This window comes from Oreochromis aureus, linkage group 1 (genome assembly GCF_013358895.1).
Source record: "Oreochromis aureus strain Israel breed Guangdong linkage group 1, ZZ_aureus, whole genome shotgun sequence".
Classification (NCBI taxonomy): Eukaryota; Metazoa; Chordata; class Actinopteri; order Cichliformes; family Cichlidae; genus Oreochromis; species Oreochromis aureus.
In genome coordinates, this window is record NC_052942.1 from 37,255,909 (window position 1) to 37,270,947 (window position 15,039).

Sequence of the window (15,039 nt, forward strand, 5' to 3'; positions counted from 1 at the left end):
ACAGGACCAGACACGCAGTCTACACTGGCTTACTCTCACCCCTTACCCACCCCTGTTGTCATGTGCTTTTGTGCTGAAGTGTTTTTTGTCTGTCCTTAAACTGTTCTCCCATCAGGAGCTCAGTCTGGGTGGAGCTTTTTTCTCATCAGCCTACCTCTCTGACCTGTTTCCCCAATGTGATGTTTGTATAAAGTGTGTTTGGTCGGAGTGTTGCTTTGTGAGTGCGCATGCAGCAACCAGCATGTTGCCTGCTCTAACTCATAATTTCCTTCAGGATTAATAAAGTATTTCTGATTCTGATACAGAGTAACATGTCAAAAATCATGAAAGCAAGCACTGATAATAGTGTCCCTTAATCATACAATCACTGTAGAAAAACATCTAAGATGTGGACAGGGTTCTGTATAAGACAGAGTCAGCAGGCTTCCTAGCAAACTGTCATTTTTATTGTCTCTTATTAGCACAACATCTCTAAAATCAGTAAAAAAAAAAAAAAATACTACACTCACTGGTCACTTTGTTAGGTACACTAGCTCAACTGGTCATTAATGCAAATATCTAAAAAGTTCTCATGATTAAATTGAGAAACAGAACAGAGGTGACTTTGAGCATGGTGTGCTCGTTGGTGCCTGAGTATTTCAGAAACTGGTGATCTACTGGCATTTTCCAACACTAAGTTCTCTGCAATTTCCAAAGAATAAGCTGGAAAAAATATCTAGAGAGCATCAGTTCTCTGGAAGAAATGCCTTGTTGTTGCCAGAGGTCAGAGTAGAATGACTGCACTGTTTCCAACTGATAGGAAGTCAACTCAAAGAGCCACTCATTACAGCCAAGTTATTGATGTTTGCTTGAAACAGGAAATCACAAGAATTGCTGTATTTTCTTCAAAATTTCTGCATAGTATTTACACAAAAAGGAAGAAATAACACATCTAAATGTGTATATATTTTTAATTGTTAGTTATACTGAACTACATATAAATAGAAGCGCAACACCTAATATAGGTCATAGATAGTACATTTGTCTTTTCAGTTTTTGCTGTTGAAACTAGTAGTCATCATTTTCTGAGAGGAAGAGTCTCTGATTGATGAGTTATTTGCAGTTTGAGAGTTTGACCAGGCCAAAGCCACAGACCACAGGAAAATGAATAAACCTGAGAAGAGAAAGACATAGTTTGTCAGTTCTTCTAGTAAATGAACAGAGATCAGTTCATCCTTGACATGAAGATCACATACTAACCTTGAAGGGAGTTCAATACGGTGAATATGTAGATCCCTCCCAGTGAAACGTATGTAGTGCTGGCTAACCCCCAAGGTAACCCCAGCACACAGCTGAGGCCCAGCACTGTGACACAGTCCTTCCATAACCTCTTTCTTTTCTCTTTGTTTATCTTCTTCCAGTCACTGCTGCTTCCAAAGTTTCTAGCACCTCTTCTTAGATCCCAAATCTTAAACACCACCAGCCCCAGCATGCAGGCATTGAACACGACCACGAAGAAAGGAAAGGCCACGGTAGTGATGTAGCTGACTATGAGGAGCTTTTGTTCAGACTTGTCGCTTATCCAGCACCTGCTCATTATTAAAGACATAAAAAATGAATTTGCTTAGAAATAAAATCTCCTGGCTCACTCTTATATAAAATGATACCAAAGATAGGTTCTTACATGTGTTGTGTTAAATTGCTGTCGCTGTAATTCAGAGTGTATTTGCCATAAACACGTGAAATCCCACAAACAGCTGCAACCACTGTAGGAAAACCTGAAAACATGGAAGACAGAATTAATGTCAGCTGAATGTTCTTTAGGACAGCGGAGGCATTATTATCACTGTAACTGCTTCTCAGTGCTGCTGCTAGAGTCCAGAATGGTACATTAAACATGAACATATTCAACCATCTTTGTTAAGCTAACTACCTCTGTAAATCAAGGTTCACTGAAATGAGCTCATTTCTGTATAAGTTACATTTAATTACTTTCAAAATACCTTTTAAGATAATTTATGATTCATGAGTTTTTGTAGGTAGACTTTACTTGACCTTAAACCGTTTATTGTGATGTAGCACTTCTGCACAATCCACTTTCATTTAAAGATTTGTGACAGTGTATTGCAGAGCAGCGTCCCACCTAAACGACACTCACCCCATCCAATCAGGCTGAGTTTGAGCAGGTACCTCCTCACATAGATGTTAAAGACCCGGATGAGCAGAAGGTAGAGGTGGAACCCCTCCAGAGCACTCCAGGTCAGGGTGGCCAGCAGGGACCAGTGTAAAACCAGACCCAGTACCAGGCAAGATGAGCTGTCCTCTTTTTCCTTCAGTAGTTGGACCAGGAGACTGGACAGCAGGAAGGTGAGATGGAGGCAGAACATCGCCGCTGTTAGCTGCATGTGCAGACTTATGGATTTCTCAGGATGCCGCCGACTAAAACAGAAACAGAATTATTCTCTTGTTGACAACTGTGGACATTATGTTGCCTTTTTAGATGTTAGATGATGGTAATAACTCCACAATAATGCAGCAGATAAAACTATATGTAAGAAAGGCCATGAGGCTGTAGCCTCACTTCTCTAATGATCTCTTAAGTAGATGTAGCCGGCCAGTGAGCACAAAGTTGACTTAATACCACACTTTGAGTGGCAGTCGCTTCATTTGCACAATATAATGTTAGAAATGTAACAGAATATGGGTCGAACACTGAAATGGGAAAATCAACAAATTCATTAAACAAATTACAACAACAAACATGACAAAAATCACTCTCAGACAAATATATTAATGTACACGACATTTTTTTAATTACTTTACAAATTTCATTCACAATCACCTTTTTTTACCATTAATATTATCGAGTTTGTTTATTATTTTGAATGTTTGGGGGGGGGGGGGTTATGGCATTTCCAGGCATTCGTAGCGGTGTTTCTTTGAGGCTACTTGACAGAAGATGTCTCTGGGGAAGTGGCTACATTTTGTTTATACCAGTATCAACATGTTGAAAAAAAAATAGTTCCCAAAATGTAAACAGCAACTGAGCTTTTGTGACGCAATCTCTGCAACCTCACAGGCTCATCGTTCTTTGCAAACACAACTGTTACAGGAAACTGTTATAAATGCTCAGATATATAGACATTTCTTTATATAGGCCACCCTGACAAAAGTTAGTAGAAACATCTGTAGTAAAAGTTCGACCCTTTAGTTCATAAACAGCACAGTAGGCTCTCACAGTATTTGTGTCCTCAGAGGTTTTTGCCACAAATCACACTGAGCTGCTCTCTCCCATCGAATGGCAAATATAAGCAGATTAATACCCACAGCTTGATAATGATCAATTTATTAAACATTTTTTCCCCCATGACTGTGGGCTGCTAAACTTTCAGAAGAAATACGATCAGTTATGATGAACTGGTTTTGTGTTCCACCGACTTTGTCACAGCATAACTAAACTGGTTATACTTGTGAAATATATCTGATCTTTCACAACATAACTGCATTCTTCCATGACATATATTTGCACATGAAACACTAATGTGTGGTCATAATCTATGTTATTTAATTTTAGTTTATTGTTTTCAGGTGTAGTCTTGTTAAACAAGGGCCTTAATTTTGTGGTTTTTGTTGGAGATCCAACATGTTCTGTGATCCCAAGTTACGCCACAAGGGGGCACCTCTGCCCTAGTGAGATGGTTTAGTGCAGTGGTTCCCAAACTTTTTTTGATGGGCCCCCCTTTGTTTTACAAGAAAAATGTTCGTGCCCTGTTACTGTTAATCTTACTATGTGCAGTTTTTACACGCTTACATACACACGCAGTTACTGTCCCTCCATTTAGAAAGGCAGAGGCGTCACAGTGTAATTATTTTACGTGTAGTTATTTTTTTCCTGTGTAATAATATTCAACATTGTTATCAATACATTTTTCAAAAAATGCCTCTCTGTGCAAAATGGGTTTAAAAACAGAAATAACTGTGGGATACTGTTTGTCCGTGATTTGAACCGGAGGAAAAAATGCGGCATGATCGGCCTGATATTATTTGTATCCCACTATAACTTTACTGTATAAAGAGCTAACATGTCCAAAATGTCAGGAGTAGTTAGTCGTTACAAGAAGTGTTTGTGAACTAAAAATCAAGAATGTGGGATACTGTTTGTCGGTGATTTGGACAGCCCTGCGCGTGCTCCCAACAGGGAAAACTAATTCTGCAGGGGAGACCTACATACCGTAGGTCTCCCCTGTGGCCTTATTACTTACTGTCCTTACTGTGGCCTTATTGTCCTAAAAACTCCCTGAAAAGTCTACAGTTAATCAAAATGCTGCAGCAAGAGTCCTGACAGGGACTAGAAAGAGAGAGCATATTTCTCCTGTATTGGCTTCCCTTCATTGGCTTCCTGTTAAATCCAGAATTGAATTCATAATCCTGCTCCTCACATACAAGGTCTTAAATAATCAGGCCCCATCTTATCTTAATGACCTTGTAGTACCATATCACCCTATTAGAGCACTTCGCTCTTGCACTGCAGGCCTACTTGTTGTTCCTAGAGTATTTAAAAGTAGAATGGGAGGCAGAGCCTTCAGTTTTCAGGCCCCTCTTCTGTGGAACCAGCTTCCAGTTTGGATTCGGGAGACAGACACTATCTCTACTTTCAAGATTAGGCTTCAAACTTTCCTTTTTGCTAAAGCATATAGTTAGGGCTGGACCAGGTGACCCTGAATCCTCCCTTAGTTATGCTGCAATAGACGTAGGCTGCCGGGGATTCCCATGATGCATTGAGTTTTTCCTTTCCAGTCACCTTTCTCACTCAGTATGTGTTAATAGACCTCTCTGCACTGAATCATACTTGTTATTAATCTCTGTTTCTCTTCCACAGCATGTCTTCTATCCTGTTTTCCTTCTCTCACCCCAACCGGTCGCAGCAGATGGCCCCGCCCCTCCCTGAGCCTGGTTCTGCCGGAGGTTTCTTCCTGTTAAAAGGGAGTTTTTCCTTCCCACTGTCGCCAAAGTGCTTGCTCATAGGGGGTCATATGATTGTTGGGTTTTTCTCTGTATGTATTATTGTGAGGTCTAGTTTACAATATTAAGTGCCTTGAGGCGACTGTAGTTGTGATTTGGCGCTATATAAATAAAATTGAATTGAACTGAAAAATTGAATGTGGTCCACATAATTAACATGCCAAGTAATGGTAAAACCTGACCACCAGTTTGTCTCGGTGGGATCTGTATTTGTTTGTCTTGGTCTTTGAAATCTGTTACAGTTAAGACAGGAAGAGCTAGCTTAGCTCGCCGCATGCTGGAGTTGCGTGTAGCCTTCGGCTTTGTCTTTTTTTAAACTTAAGTTTCCCTCAAAAGTACAACACGGCTCCCGTATATTTGAGTTAGTGAATTCACAGAGACAGTTTGATGTGCTGTCACTGTAACTGACTAAAGTTAGTGAAATAACAACTCTGGTCGCTCTGCAATGTTGATGTAGAGATTTTGACTACACAGATATGCCACTAGTATATGGTACAGTGCAGGAATGTTTGTTTTAAACTATGTGTGGGTAAAAAGAGTGTGATTTGAAGCTCTGAGTAACAAACAACCGATACGACTGTTTAGATTTTTGTTTATATTATTTAAGTTTATTCAGATTTTGGGAATGTGAGATAAAGAGATTAAGACCTTTTTGTGACCGATTGTGAACACATGAATGTGTATAATTAAAGATCTGGCAGAAGCGAGAGAGGAAAACACACTACCTGTCGTCCATCTCAACATTTACCTGTTTTTTTCAGGACCAGATATACAGGGAGTGCAGAATTATTAGGCAAATGAGTATTTTGTCCACATCATCCTCTTCATGCATGTTGTCTTACTCCAAGCTGTATAGGCTCGAAAGCCTACTACCAATTAAGCATATTAGGTGATGTGCATCCCTGTAATGAGAAGGGGTGTGGTCTAATGACATCAACACCCTATATCAGGTGTGCATAATTATTAGGCAACTTCCTTTCCTTTGGCAAAATGGGTCAAAAGAAGGACTTGACAGGCTCAGAAAAGTCAAAAATAGTGAGATATCTTGCAGAGGGATGCAGCAGTCTTAAAATTGCAAAGCTTCTGAAGCGTGATCATCGAACAATCAAGCGTTTCATTCAAAATAGTCAACAGGGTCGCAAGAAGCGTGTGGAAAACCAAGGCGCAAAATAACTGCCCATGAACTGAGAAAAGTCAAGCGTGCAGCTGCCAAGATGCCACTTGCCACCAGTTTGGCCATATTTCAGAGCTGCAACATCACTGGAGTGCCCAAAAGCACAAGGTGTGCAATACTCAGAGACATGGCCAAGGTAAGAAAGGCTGAAAGACGACCACCACTGAACAAGACACACAAGCTGAAACGTCAAGACTGGGACAAGAAATATCTCAAGACTGATTTTTCTAAGGTTTTATGGACTGATGAAATGAGAGTGAGTCTTGATGGGCCAGATGGATGGGCCCGTGGCTGGATTGGTAAAGGGCAGAGAGCTCCAGTCCGACTCAGACGCCAGCAAGGTGGAGGTGGAGTACTGGTTTGGGCTGGTATCATCAAAGATGAGCTTGTGGGGCCTTTTCGGGTTGAGGATGGAGTCAAGCTCAACTCCCAGTCCTACTGCCAGTTTCTGGAAGACACCTTCTTCAAGCAGTGGTACAGGAAGAAGTCTGCATCCTTCAAGAAAAACATGATTTTCATGCAGGACAATGCTCCATCACACGCGTCCAAGTACTCCACAGCGTGGCTGGCAAGAAAGGGTATAAAAGAAGAAAAACTAATGACATGGCCTCCTTGTTCACCTGATCTGAACCCCATTGAGAACCTGTGGTCCATCATCAAATGTGAGATTTACAAGGAGGGAAAACAGTACACCTCTCTGAACAGTGTCTGGAGGCTGTGGTTGCTGCTGCACGCAATGTTGATGGTGAACAGATCAAAACACTGACAGAATCCATGGATGGCAGGCTTTTGAGTGTCCTTGCAAAGAAAGGTGGCTATATTGGTCGCTGATTTGTTTTTGTTTTGTTTTGGATGTCAGGAATGTATATTTGTGAATGTGGAGATGTTATATTGGTTTCACTGGTAAAAATAAATAATTGAAATGGGTATATATTTGTTTTTTGTTAAGTTGTCTAATAATTATGCACAGTAATAGTCACCTGCACACACAGATATCCCCCTAAAATAGCTAAAACTAAAAACAAACTAAAAACTACTTCCAAAAACATTCAGCTTTGATATTAATGAGTTTTTTGGGTTCATTGAGAACATGGTTGTTGTTCAATAATAAAATTATTCCTCAAAAATACAACTTGCCTAATAATTCTGCACTCCCTGTAATCTGTTGGCTGCCCTCTCACAAGGGGCGTGTTACACACACGCACACACATATTCTGTGGAACTTCACAGTGTGAGACAAAGCAGTTCACTCTGGATATGTACATCAGGATATGTACTGCTGAAGTGGAACTGTGGATAAATTCACTTTCAACAGTTGTTTTAAGCAGACACTGTCGCTGAGCTGCTGTCACTAACAAACTGAATAGCTTTTATACAGTCACTTGCAAATTGTTTATTTTTGTATATTGTATATATTTATACAATATACTTATATTTATTGTATATTTCTTATTTGATCACTATTGGGAACTGAAAACTATAAAGTTTAAAATGTGAATAATATGACATCTACTCACTGTAGATAAATATAGATGAACAAACTGATCAATGCGAAGGGGGCGGAGAGTCCTGATCCAATGTAAGTGATGTAGTTTAGCTTGTCAGCATGAGCTTTTGTCACCGATATTCCTGGATTCTGCAACATAAAAAGATGAAGTTGTTTTGAAATGTATTTTACATCCACATGTTTGATGGACAGGCAAAGGTTAAAATATCAATACTACAGTCTAAATATCAGGAGAGCAAATCAATATGCTTTCAGATGTGTGGCTACATGTTGGGACAGGCGCATCTATTCCATAAATTTCCTCATTCCCATGTTAAAATAGCGAGATGTTTACATGTTGGTGCAATAAGTGCTTGGGACTGTATTGGTTGGTTCACCCTTCATGATAATTACATGATGAGTGAATTATTGTATAAGTCATCCATGTGCTGGCAAAGCTTAAAATTAAGGGCGTGGGTCTTAGAGTGACAAGTGTGCTTGCTACCGTACTGGGTCTGTGACCAAATGTTTTGTGTTTTTGTAGTTATGTTCTTTGATTTGATGTTTTACACAATTTTGGTTCTCTTTATGGTTTTCTGCTTGTGCTATATTTATAATTCCTAGTCTATAGTTTTCTTTGACTGTGCCTTCTCTGTGTTCCACGGTTAGTTACTTTTGTCTCATGTTTCTGGTTCCCTAGTAAGTCATGTCTCCATGTCACAGTGTTTAGTCCGCGTCTTTGTGTATGTCTCTTGTTTCCAGTTTTGCTTCCTCCCTGTCTCGTTTTGTCAGATTAGTCCCAGCTGTGTTTCCCTCCTGTTTCCCATTCCATCATTACTCCCTTGTGTATTTAAGCTCTGTTGTTGTGTTCTTACCTCAGATTGTTCTGTGTTTCTCTCTGTGCGCCTAGTTTACCTTGTTGTTTCTCGTCAGCGCCTAGTCTCCAGTTTCTTTGTTTCTAGTTTCATAGGTTGTGTTTTCCTTTCCCCTATCTTGTTCATATCTTACTTGAGTTTTGATACAGCATTAAAACTGGCTCTCTGAGTTCACTCCTTTGTTGTTTGTGGGTCCTGCATTTTGGTCCTTCATCCTGCCTGCCTCAGCACTAAACATGACAGTGCTGACATACCTGTAGCCTTAAGGAATTACTTGGTGCCATGGTGGCTCCCTCCCTCTTTTGTACAGTTTATGTGTAATACACTAGTTTGATTAAAGAATAGAATAGCCCATTATTATCATTGTACATGTACAACAAAATTATGGATACAATGAAATTATAATTTTATTATTATCTTATAATAATTATCATATTTGAGTCTATTGCTGACATTTCAGCCCTGGACATTTGGTTTTGGAAAGACTGGAACAAAAAACATCACTATATAGAGTATACATTTGAGACAGCCTCTCAATTTTAATTGTTTATTAACAGTAACAGTTGTTTAATATTAATTAGATTAAACATGGTGTTTGCCAAAGGCTTTTATCATATGTAGGAAGAGATTTTCAGCTCACCACAAGCACAGCAAAGAATCTCTGACGTTTGCAGCTGCAAATAAATTCATGTGCCGTGTAATGTGTTTCACAGCCTTCATTGCTCCAGTAACCTGTAAAGAAAACATTCTGAGTAACTGAGTCATTTTCATTTAGAAACAAACATACTGAAGGTTGACATCTCCAATAGTACCTGTTCCATCCTCTGCTGATGTTTCCTGCCAAAATACACAAGTTCCACTTTCAACCTGGAATCAAAATGAAAGGTAAACAGGTTGTTACATTTTCTTTTTAAGATGTTAGTCCAACAATTTTGTCTTTTTACCTCTTTGTTGTGTTTAAAGGTTAACGTGATTGGTTGTGAGAGATTCTTGACTGCACGGGTTCCTGCCCGCACACATACGACTGAGTCCCTAAACACTTGAATTTGTTGTATCCTACTTCTTTGGGGAGGACTCAGCTGAAAGAAGGACGGCACATAGCAGTTATGTTAAGGTGAGATTAATTTGAAAAAAATTATCTCAAATCTCAAAAATGAATCTAGCCTTTAATCCTGGCAGAGGACTTGTAGTTACATTTCCACATCACTTAAGATATTTTTGTTTATGTTGGTTGGTTGTAGCTACAGTATGTACAGCCACAAGTAGAGGGTTATGAAAAAGTATTTGCATTTTGAAGATTTCTTGTATATTTCTCGCACTTACATGTTTCAGACCATTAAACAAATTGTAATATTAGTTAAAGATAGCCAAAGAAAACACAACATTCAGTTCTTAAAAGTTGACTCCATTTATTAAAGCAGGTTTGCTATCCAAACCTACCTGCCCTAGGTGAAAAATCAATGCCCTCTTAACCTCATAACTGGTTGTACCATCCTTAATGCTTGGCTGCAGCAGAAACTGCAATCAAGCATTTGCAATAACTGTCAACATTTTTTTACATGACTGTGGAGGAATTTGTCCCAGTCTTCTTTGCAGAATTGTTTTCATTCAGTCACACAAGGATTTTTGAGGCTGAATTGTCTGTATAAGGTTATAAGTTTAAGGCACATTTCATTTCTATGTTCAGGCCTGTGAAACAGGCTCTGTAAGATTAGCAGACATCTGCGAAAGAACAAAACTAAACGCTCCAGAAACTGTCATAATAATGCTTGTGAAGCATGTTGCTGTGAGTTGGCTGTACTGTAGACTTTTTATAGAACTGTAGTCAGAATGCATTACTTGGCTGAAATAAACATTTTAAAGTCTGATAAACTTGTTTGTTGACTGATTGAGGAATATATAATATAAGAGAAATATTTTTGATTAAATTAAAGCAAACATTTCTCATTGTGGCCCTTAGTGAAAACAACTCTTTATTAAAGGAGCAACTTTTAATCAGTTTTCATAATAAGCATCAGCTGAGTGTGAAGAGACTCTGCTGATGGAATGCAAGATGCATCTGCATTAGAAAAAGTTGAACCTCCTGTGTACGAAATAATTAAGGTTTGTTTTCTGTTGCCTTTAGCATTACTGACCTTAAAATAACTGCTGTTAATTACAGAGGCCACCACCAAGACCTCCACCTCAGACACATTTCCTATACTTTCTTGTAGAGCTGATGATGGGATGTGAACTCTATGTTCAAATGTAGGACTCACATCAACCTAAAAAGCATACACAAAAACATAACTTTAAAAAATGTGTTGGTTGTCAGTAATTAGAGTTCATTAATACAAAAATACAGAAATTCAGATCAAATGTAACTTTTTCACTTCTAAAAAGCATTTCAGCTCCAAATGACCTCACCTCTTGAAGCGAGTCTACTTTGAGTTGGTTGATGCCTGTCATGAAGCGGCCTGCTTTGCAGGTCATAATTCGATCCTCATAACAACTACCAACAGATATTTAACATAGTTCAGAAATATAAACATGCAAACAGGGATACAACTGAGGATAAAAAAGACAAACTAATGCAAAGAGATCAGAAGCAAGATCAATTATTTCATAGTGGACCTTTCTCTGCTATTTGATTATTTCATTTGTTCATGGCTATACATTTAAAGGAGAAAAAATGAAACTGCAAGAACTTGAGTTGAACAAAAACAAATTCTCTTGTACTTGCTTTAATTTAAATTTCTGACAATAATTTAATAATAATGTCCATATTATCATATATCAAATTCTACAGCTTTGTTAAGTCTTTTGGCATCTCAAAATGTGACACTGATCTTTGGCATCAACGATTATAAAATCTTGTTTTACATAAACATTTAGCCTTGAACCCTCAGCGTAACATTTGAATGCACTGTCTAACCGGTTTGTTTTCAAAGTAAACTGGCTTATTTTAACCCAAACTAGTGACTAAACTACATTCTTTTCCTAAACTTTACCAACTAATCTTGACTTATATCTAACTATTACTAATAAATAAGAACCCTAATAGTTTGATAAACATAAATATATTTAAATGCCAAAAAAGCAATGTTAATTAGATTTTGAAGACATTGGTACATAGAACATTTTTAAATATTATGAGCCGGATGTCTTTCACAGCAAAACAACGTGAGAAATTCAGACAAAGCTGCTGCCATGCCAGAGACCGCAGTGTTACTGCACCTGGTACTTTGATGCATGAGCTGCAGAAACTATAAGACAAGGCATAAGTTGTGGTATTTTAACCCGGTCCACAATTTTTTTACTAAACTTAACTGAATACTTTTAGCTGCCTAAATCTATCCAAGCAGCTAACAAAAGCCAAAAAGAAAAATAAGAAAGAAATATAAAAAGTACAGTAAAAAAGACAAGTAGAGACAAAAGTCAACAGTGAGAGAAAGAGGACACAGAGGTTCGCAGTCTTATTACGCCATCTCCAGCACTTCTGCCTACGTCTAAGCTCTTTAAATCAAGAAATATGAATATCAGCTAAAACGTTAGAATTGTCATCCAAATAATGTTTCTAGATGAATCAAGTATGTAACAAGTTTAACAAACACCAGCTTGCACAATACACTTAAACAATAATACAAAATTATGGTTACTCCAAAGTGTTACACTGTGTTCTTCTAGTTAATGTATTTGAACTGTGAATCAATCCTCCGTTGTCCTCTCAAGTAAGACTGGTCTTGCTCTCAGCATACAAGTATCAGTGTGTGATTTATATGTTAGAGGCTGTATACGAACACTCTAACAAGTACTATTTGATGATGAAGCCATGTAAAAACACTGAAAAGCAGCCACTGTAGAGATGAAAACATTTTAGCCAGTATTGACAGCATTTATCTAACATTTAACTATATACATTTTCAAAAACAGGAATGTGACATGTACGGTAAGTTGAATTACCCTATCCATGATTCACTTTTTCGGCATTCACCAAGAACATTTTCACAGAAGTCTGTCAAAGTAAAACACACAGGAATGGAAAGATCAAAATTAGCGTATAGCATAAGTATTTGATCAGCACTTGATAAAACTGCAGGTAGTTTTGTGAAACTGGTTGACTTAGAGTCCTTACTAGCTATTGGTAAAAAAGAAGCTGGGGTAATTTTACTTTTCTCAAGGATTCATGACTTTGAGATTTTTAGTGTGCTATTCACCTCACAAGCATACTCCTTTCAACATAAGAGTGATAACATGGTAGGTTTACTCACCACCAGCTCGGGACATAGAAAAACAGAGGGTTGTTGTGATAAAAAGTATAATCCACATTGCGTCTCACTCATCGACAGATATAGATTTGCTGTAAGAGGTCCACAGGGTATTTTTCTGCCTGGCTGATGTTTGCTGAATGAGATCAAATGGGAGTTTCACATCTACATATATCACATGCTTTAACAGACCTGTGGTTCACAGCTCAGATGAGGAAATGACTCACATCAGGCAGTTTTTTTCCAGTGCTATCACAATGATCAAATACTTTGAAGCTTTTGCTGTAAATTTTCACAGAAATATTAACTGAGAAAAGACTGGTACACTGTGTAGAAAAACAGTAGAGCCATTTAAGAGTTTGTCTGTGAAGACAGTTCTAATATTTTATGTATTTTTAAAAATAATAAATTAGAAACAAATACAAATATTTGTGCTGTAACTGAATGGCTGACATTAGATGACATCTAGAGGAGGACCTTTCTAAATCATACAGTGTTCCTGTGTATGCAGTAGAAAACAAAAGGTCAAGTGACCGTGGTCAAGAAGTACTGATACTTACAGTTTGCTGAGGAAGTGAAACAGGAGCTTGCACCACACCAGTTGTTCCACAGGTTGCAGCACACATAGTAAAATAAAATGCAAATCTTTGAATATTAAATCTTTGAAGGTTACGGGTCTGCGCTGTAAATTATTTCTCTATTATTACTGACGCATTTCTCTTTACATAGTATATTTCATTTCTAATGTTAATGTTTTATTCAAAAAATGCAGTTAGTAGTGTTTTTTAGGCTTACCTTAGACATAAGAAGTATTGGATGCAAGAGATTTGTGGTATTCCGGGTTTGCCATTTGAAGTAATGGTAGGAAAGAAAGTATTCTCTGCTTCTCTGTTTTGTGGGTTAAGTGATCCAGATTGTTCAAAATTGATGAACAATTTGTGATGAACAATCAAAATATGATGAAAACAATCCAGCCAAACCCAAGACACCTCATAGAAAAGATTTTTTAAAAAAAATAGATATAAGGATTTAAACGCGTAGAAGTTAAGAAAGTTGACAAATGTAAAACTGAAAACAGATCACTTTTGCAAGCTCTATTTCAAGTCTTAAATAAATGATGCATTAAATACTGTAATATTAAAAACTGCATCACTGAGGAGCACACCAGGAAAGTTACATCTGCATGATGAGTTCATTACAACAGAGCTATTGTGCTCGTTTCCATATCTATATTAATATTCTTTGAATGTTCAAGCTTAGCTTTGCAAAATTCACAGTTCAGTAAATTGTTTATCACATATGCGGTATGGAATTTCTTAATGGATTCTGAATAAATTACTCACATTGATGAGTTATCACTATGTGATAAGTTGGTCGTATAAACATTCTTATCCATTTGACAGGGGTCACTGGACTGCAACTAAAGTACTTTTTGAATGTACTTGTGGTACTTCTAATTTTTCACTATATTTTGGCTGTTAATATCATGCTTTGTACTTCATAATAATAATAATGTTCATTATGTTCTTGACAGAAGGAGGAATGACACCTCATTGGAGAAGGTGATTCATGACAACGTTTACTTTTTCCAAAATATCTCAGAGATCACGTAACAAGTTGTGGTTCTGAGTTATGATAGAAATATTCACACAGGCAGCATATAACCACATGACATGACAGGCATTGAATGAGTTAGCGATGGTTACATGAAAGAAAATTATCAGTAGTTGTTTTATTAAGGCCATTCGGGAGAATGGTGCGTCTGGCCCATTTTTACAGACCATTCGGTCCTTGTACAAATATACCGAGAGCTCAGTTCGTATCACTGGAAGTAAGTCAGACCTGTTTCCGGTGGGTGTTGGACTCCGCCAGGGCTGCCCTTTGTCATGATTCCATTGATAGTTTTCATTGTTTTTTTTATGAACAGAAAGTCTTTTTATAATAGGATATCTGCAGCGCCACGAGCAGTAAGCAGAAAGGAGGGGGTTTTCCATTCTTGTTAACAACCAGTGATGTAACCCTGCCCACATGTCAAAGAACGGATTTCCTGTCCTCACATTGAACTGTGTGCTGCTGGACTCAGGCCATATTATTTGCCCAGGGAATTTACCCATGTAATCTTGGTGGCTATTTACGTTCCTGCCTCTGCTAACGCCACAGCTGCATGCGACACTAGAAGGTGCTTTATAAATAAAATTTATTATTATGATTATGATGATAATGATGATGATGATGATGATGTTTATTGTTGTTACT

General features: G+C 37.9%; 1 protein-coding gene across 1 annotated transcript; it reads right to left on the minus strand.

Moving 5' to 3' along the window:
* Positions 1-932: 932 nt before the first annotated feature.
* LOC120440621 (adhesion G-protein coupled receptor G1-like) lies at positions 933-14,136 on the minus strand. The gene is made up of 13 exons (XM_039613434.1): positions 13,579-14,136; positions 12,787-12,919; positions 12,479-12,530; positions 10,943-11,027; positions 10,672-10,800; positions 9,481-9,615; positions 9,349-9,403; positions 9,177-9,268; positions 7,693-7,811; positions 2,138-2,418; positions 1,664-1,757; positions 1,240-1,568; positions 933-1,153 (listed from the first exon to the last, which is right to left on the minus strand). Exons 2-13 carry the CDS (start codon positions 12,842-12,844, stop codon positions 1,029-1,031), a joined length of 1,554 nt encoding a protein of 517 aa, XP_039469368.1. The 5' UTR covers positions 12,845-12,919; positions 13,579-14,136; the 3' UTR covers positions 933-1,028.
* Positions 14,137-15,039: the final 903 nt, after the last annotated feature.